The sequence below is a fragment of the Triticum dicoccoides genome, chromosome 7A, assembly GCF_002162155.2.
Source record: "Triticum dicoccoides isolate Atlit2015 ecotype Zavitan chromosome 7A, WEW_v2.0, whole genome shotgun sequence".
NCBI classification, from domain to species: domain Eukaryota; kingdom Viridiplantae; phylum Streptophyta; class Magnoliopsida; order Poales; family Poaceae; genus Triticum; species Triticum dicoccoides.
This window is the reverse complement of record NC_041392.1, coordinates 238,368,195-238,374,866: the sequence shown is the minus strand read 5'-3', so window position 1 is coordinate 238,374,866 and position 6,672 is coordinate 238,368,195. Positions and strand designations below refer to the sequence as shown.

General features: G+C 45.7%; 2 protein-coding genes across 2 annotated transcripts in view; both read right to left on the bottom strand.

The window, feature by feature from the left end:
- Positions 1 to 3,058: 3,058 nt before the first annotated feature.
- On the bottom strand, positions 3,059 to 4,412 carry LOC119334352 (heavy metal-associated isoprenylated plant protein 28-like). The gene is made up of 3 exons (XM_037606936.1): positions 4,305 to 4,412; positions 3,747 to 3,819; positions 3,059 to 3,502 (listed from the first exon to the last, which is right to left on the bottom strand). The coding sequence occupies exons 1-3, from the start codon at positions 4,308 to 4,310 to the stop codon at positions 3,315 to 3,317; spliced, it is 267 nt and encodes an 88-aa protein (XP_037462833.1). The 5' UTR covers positions 4,311 to 4,412; the 3' UTR covers positions 3,059 to 3,314.
- A 955-nt stretch (positions 4,413 to 5,367) lies between these two features.
- The window catches only part of LOC119330841, a 5,474-nt gene continuing 4,169 nt past the window's right edge, over positions 5,368 to 6,672 (bottom strand). Inside the window, exon 2 of the mRNA XM_037603968.1 lies at positions 5,368 to 6,013. Coding sequence (XP_037459865.1) covers positions 5,686 to 6,013 — 328 coding nt within the window. The 3' untranslated portion in view covers positions 5,368 to 5,685. The remainder of the gene's footprint in view (positions 6,014 to 6,672) is intronic.

The window sequence follows — 6,672 nt, the reverse complement described above, 5'->3', positions numbered from 1 at the left end:
GTGGTGCCCCTCTCCACAGTTTCATCCTCCGTCCAATTTTCTGTAGTGCTCGGCGAAGCCCTGTGGGAACAAGTTCACCATCACCGGCACCACGCCGTCGTGCTGCCGAAACTCATCTACTACTTCACCCATCTTGTTGGATCAAGAAGGCGAGGACGTCATCGAGCTGAACGTGTGCTGAACACGGAGGTGCCATACGTTCGGTACTTGTTTGGTTGGATCACGAAGGTGTTCGACTACATCAACGCGTTGATAAACGCTTCCGCTTAACGGTCTATGAGGGTACGTAGACACACTCTCCCCTCTCGTAGCTATGCATCTTCATGGATAGATCTTGCGTGCGCATAGAAATTTTTTGTTTTCCATGCAACATTACCGAACAGAGGCGAACCCCAATATGGTTGCATGACCATTGTATTTAAGGAGGCTGGAACACAAACCGTGCCCGAGACGATAACCACACGATCAGTGGGCCGACCCGGTAGGCTATGTTCGGCCTAATCATGCAAAAATGACACAGTGGCATCACCAACGCAAGGAAGGAGAGGACTTCCCAGCAGGGAGTTCAAGAGGCCGGAGGCACGAGAAGAAGAGCCCGACGGAGATCTCTGAGCCCAGATGCTCGCAACCTCCGCCATGCTCGGGGGCTACTGACAGGGTCCTAGACCCAGGGTGCCTAACATAAAGGAGCACGACCTCGACTTCGACCAGGGCCCACCAGGCCCAGAGAGCATCCAGGAACCCTAAGAAGGGGAGGGCGGGCTAAGGTATGCCCCAAGACAAGCGGCGATGGCCAGATCGATCTGGTATCTTCTCCATATAAACCCTAGACCTCTCATGTCTATATAAAGGGAGGTCTAAGTCCCTCATTAGGGATCCAATCTAGAAAAAACTCTTGGTAGACATATCATACACCATTGTAATCCTATCCACGAGGTATCCCCTCACAATGAATACCAAAACAAAGCAGGATGTAGGGTGTTACTCTTCGGAGGCCTGAACCTGGGTAAACTATGTGTGCAGACTCTGTTTCGGTACTTCCAGTCTCGTCATGAACCCTACCGAAGGATATGATGGGAAATCACTCCGTCAAAGACCCTCGCCATTGTAAACGAGCTGGGCTCTTCAAAGCATATCAGAGGTGTTTCTTTACCCTCCCGACAGTCAGGTCGTACCCCCAAATAGGGGTAAGCACTCCACGGCTCTCCCTCGCTGACTGAGGACTATGTACCTTCGGTTTACAACTTTGCACTTAAAATTCCATGGGGGGGAGGTTGTGGAGCACAATGAGAGGGCATACCGCTCGGCTCAACCGGATGGCGGCCCAACTACATCCTGGTTATTCTCAGGGCACTGTCATAGGCCCATCAGGAATGGCTTCAACAAAAGCATCAAGTTGTTCGACCATGGCTACTTGCTACAACCTCTTCAAAGGATCCACCATTCGAATGCGTCAGGCACAGCATCAGCAATTTAGCATGCAGTACAGATGAACATTACGATAGACAAGGAAGAGCTGGTAAACAGCACGGAAGCGCAGACATGCGACAGGGCAAAGCAAGGACGATAAACCCAACTACAGATGCCATGTATAAACCCTCCCTCTTATATATATCTTTATGTATCTTTCAAAGTTTCTTTGATGAGGTCGACATGTATGGCTTGATCTTATAAATCAAAGAGAAAATAGACCTTTTGCGGTCGCCGCACATCTATTTTTGTTATGAATTTTTCTTTCATTATGCCTCTTAGCCAAGGACAATATTTTCCCAAAACTCATTGGTTTTTGACCGGGGGCTCGTATTTACAAGCCTGCCCAAATATTCATTCCAATACTCACGTAAAAGTATTCTACGTCTCGGATATTGCATTATATGCATCGATTTTGAATTATGTCTTTGGTCAATAGTTGGGTTGTCCGGCTCCTATGCTTACCCCTTATGTTTCCTCATTGTTCGGCTAAGGGTGTAAAGGGAGAACCATTGCGGTTGCGCTTCCAGCTCAAATGGTTAAAGTGCCTTAGTGAAGAAAACCAAAAACTAATTGTCATGATAGGCGCAAACTGGTCAGCGATCCGATGATTGTGTCAAAATACAAATCGATAGAAGTTATCGGTGTCAAACGATGGGCTCTTGTCAAATGAGCTGAAGTGATTAATGGTTTAACCTCGGCACGGCCAACCACTTCAACATCCGGGGTCTAGTTACTCGCCCCCATAGTTAAGCTCCTATGACTAAGTGAAAGTTGTAAAGCCGAAATAGTCCGATTGTCTAGTTTCTACTAACATATACTGCCTCTAGGCACCGAGAGGTCGGCTAAGAGTTCAAATGTTGTAGAAACACCCCTTGTATTATATACAATGGAAAGGAAGCCTACGGCTGGCCACTTTTAGTATTTAAACGGTCGCACGTGAGTCAAAATAAACAAAACAGACGATAAAGCCAAACATTTCAAAATAAGCTTATCGTTGTACACAATTCAAACTTCGGCATTCCGAAGTACTATTTAGGAAAAATCTCCCTCCACCTCCTCGCCCATGCCTCAATCCGCGATGCCAGCGAGGACATCGCAGCCCATCTCACCTTCACCGCACGACACCCCGATATTGGGTCCGGTGGAGCTCTTCTCCGCTGCCCGCCCACCATAGGAACGACGCAGCCGCCGGCGCATGGCAGCCTTGTCGCAGTGGCGGTTTGCATGGGGGTGGGCACCGGGTGAGAGGAGAGAAATGGATAAACGAGATGGAAGTGTTCGCGATCGGCCCTTGCTTTTCCAAACGAAAGAAATCCATGACATGGCTAGTCTCACCTGCACTAAGATTCGTGTTTGGATCCAATGGTCCAGGGTACATTCGATCCCAATCACTAAAAATCCGACGTCAGGTTTTTAGTGATTTCATAAAAAAATTAGGTAACCGCACAAAAAATACATTTGACTAACGGATTTGGATAATCTCTTTTCTACTTTTCTTTCCTGTGATTGGTTGTGTGGATCAAGCAACCACACCGATCTCTCAACATGGTAACACAGGAATCTTGCATCATGCATCTTTGCCACCAAACTTAATCCCATGCCTTGAGGACATCTTTTTTATGACATCTTACACATATGCCGGTTGACCACCCCCAAAGTAGAAAAAAAAATGTGACATATATATACACGTGAGAGGAAGAAGAAACCATCCGAAGCATATAATAAAGCAAAAGCAGAAAGAAGAAACACCAAGCAAGCTCCCAGATTCCATCCAGTTTATACATGGTCGTTCAACGTCGCCGACATCATCATGCAACTAGCATGCATCTCATCGGATGAGATCAGAAGAAGCCGTAGTTGTTGAAGGCGAAGCTCCCGGCGGCGTAAGCGCTGAGCAGCTCGTTCCGCGGCGACCAGAGCTCCACCCTGAGCCCCACCCTCCTGAGCGCCTTGAGGATCTTGTTCCGGTTCGCATACCCGGTCACCACTACCTTCTGGATGCTCCCCTCCACCTCCACCCTCTCCACCCCTGCACGCATACACCAATCCATCAACCATTTGTGAGATAGAGGAAGAGTTTTATTGCTTCTCTGGTCATTGCACACACAACCAAGCCGATCATTCAACCATAGCTAGCTACAGTGAGAAAGGCATCCATCCATGGCTAGCTTTGTTAAAAGGAGAAAGGATCGACGCATCATCAGGTTGTTCAGATCTCTCCATGGATGGGTGATGGGTGCAATGAAATGACTTTAGTTTACGAGAGTTTTTACCTTTCACTTTGGACAGGCATTTCCGTACCCTCTTCTCATGCAGCGCCACCATCTCCACTTTCAGCTCGGTGCTCTGCGTGCATGGGGGAAATCAGGGAATGAGCGCAGGTTACGCATGCATGCACATGCACTCGATCATCATGAGAAAAAGTACATGAAAAATATACATTGCGCAATGTTTTTTTTCACTAATAGTTCTCTTAGTTTCTTTTTGCATGAATATGTTGTGAGACAGGTAGAAGTAGTAATTAACCTGCCCACCTATTCTATGATGTTTTTCAGGGCTGTGTAGAGTGATATGAGCCATATTAAACTTGCAATCAACATGCATTATTGCTATAGATATATTGTTGCCAAATGCCCAAATGCAATGTTTAAAAGGGTACATATAGCACATTCATCTTGAAAAACGCATGTTCATCATCACGGCATCATTTCATAGAGAGAAAGTAGAAACTAATGGAATCTCCCTGAATTACAACCTCTAAATGAACAACAACCAAAAGAGGCACATTTAGATTGCGATCAGAGTGCGATTAATTAAGTAACAAGCCATACCTCCATGGATGAACCGACGATCGATCTTGCGTACACCACTTTTGAGACGATGGGAAGAAGAGGAAGAAGAAGGGACCAAGATGAGGCCGGCGGTGCAGGGCTCTTATAGCAGAAGCAGCAGGTGAACAAGTTTGGCAAAAGCAAAAAGAGCCACCGGCAGGATGTGATGAAGGGAAAAGGTTAAAGAGTAGTGCCCAAGAGATTCCCTGGTGTTTTGAAGCTATTAGCTACAAGACCTAGCTAAGCTGCTTTACTAAAGGGGGCTTAGGTCTACATGGAGAAGAGCGCGACCGGTGGTCGATCGTACCGATCGAGGCCTAGCTAGGTGTCTCACTAACTGCTGCTAGACAGTTTAGTAATCTCCAAGCTCAGCTCTCAATGTTGATTTCAGCCTTGATCAGTTGCATCTAGGTGGTGCAAAAATATGTGCATGTCACTTTCGGCGTTTCATATCACCATGTGCTACCTACAGTCACATACACAGATCGATCTGGTTCTGGTTCAAGAAAGAGCTATTGGTCGTAGGGGATCTTGGCCTGGTGATGACATGGACGCCATTGACGAGTCCAAGCTGCTAAGCTTGCTTTTGAGGTGTCCCCTGGCTAGCTGGACCTGGAATACAGTTTGGAATGTCTGGAGATCTGCAGGACGGACCAAATGGTTACAAAAAGAGCAAAAGCGCAAAAGGTAAAAGAAGCCATGGGATGGAAAATTAAAGAGGAGCCGTGTGAGATCGACAGCAAGTGGACCACGGTGCAAGTTTGGTATTTCTTGCCTTGGCTTCGCCGGCATGATAAGCTAGCAGAGATCATGGGCTCTGAAATCATCACTTCATCTTCATTTTGTTCTACATGCTGAACGGTAGTCAATTGTTTGCTTTCAATTGATTCCAATCTAACAATGCAAAGCCACTTCAGAGAAAAGGCTAATGATGCAATCCAGCAAAAAGCTGCCTCATCAGCAGAGTAATTACACCTGTTAACAAACTGTTGAACCATTGAACCGATGCATGGGGCCTCAAAATGATCAGAGATAAACACAGAAGAATTAGATAGATAGCATATAACTGTAAATGTCTAAATGGTAACCACTAGGTTTTTTCTTATTTTCTTCCTGATCACAAATCCAGCTACAGACATTTCTATAAACCTTATTGTGCTGAAAAAACTTATTGCCTTATGATGCAGGCATACAGCAGACCACACAAAACATGGAAAAAAACGAATCAATAGGCACAACACAACAGCCACCACCATATATCATCCGCCGGTCTCAAGCCTCGCTAACAAGCCACTAGCTGGCTAATTCTCCTCATCTACTTTTCAGAACGGATTTCTTCATCTCCATCGATCATAACGGAAATCCTCGAGACCAATCTCGCCTAGACCCACATGTTTCTGCAGGATCTGGGGGAGAGGTCCTTGAGCCGGACGACATCCTTATGGCCTGGGCAGCCCTTGCAGGTCTCCTCGTCGAAGTTGCCACCATGGATCTTGCTATGCCGAAGGTAGCCGAACTCGCTGCAAACACTGCCAGGGATGACGTGGTACCCGACGTCTTCGATGGGGGTGTGCTCACTACAGACGGCGGCGAAGGTGGCTTCGTCAAGGGTGCCGTCCCGGTAGACGATGATACCATCCTGGTCGTTCCTCATAGCCCGAAAGACCTTGTCGAACACCCTGTCCTGCTTTGTCGTCACCGGCATGCATCTGAGGGGACGATAAATGAAATAATCAGACTTAGTCTTCTATTCAGGTTAGCTTCCATGAAAGGAACACATGGGGAAAAGGAAACACTGATCACCATAGATCAACTCAGGTCATTCATCACATATATCCAACGTTTGTGCCATGTCATCAGATTTGAAAGGAAAATAACAGGAAAGTGTGTCATGCTAATTCAAAATCATGTTGATCTAGATATTTATAGTCTTCTTTACAGGAAGGTGATAATTTACAACTGGGATGTACCCAGGCCTGGATGTACCACTATGACATGGCGGGCTGGTGGTAGCTGCGAGTTGCACTCGAGCTCACCTGCTTCTGCCTCGAAATAATATTTTTGTGAACTTAAGAAAAAAACCAACAATACAAGTGCACATGCAGGAATACTAAGTGCACAAAAACATTTATTATAGCAAAAAAAATTGTTCATCTGCGTTCTGTACTTAAATATAGAGTTGGTATATTAGCTCTGTATCCTTGTGTGTTTGTGCATATATAAATCACATATACTCCACTAGTATAAAAAACGTTCTTATATTATGGGACGGAAGGAGTACATATCTTCTAAAATTTGCAAAAAAAAACTTGAAAGTTTTTCAATATTTTCATCATTTTGGCATTTGCAAACAATCAATTTCCTTTTT

What these genes read in the sequence shown, in the direction of transcription:
- LOC119334352 (XM_037606936.1), bottom strand. An exon ending in ATGCCTGTCCAAAGTGAAAG is followed by an intron (nt 3,503 to 3,746) that starts GTAAAAACTCTC and finishes GTATGCGTGCAG; the next exon opens with GGGTGGAGAGGGTGGAGGTG.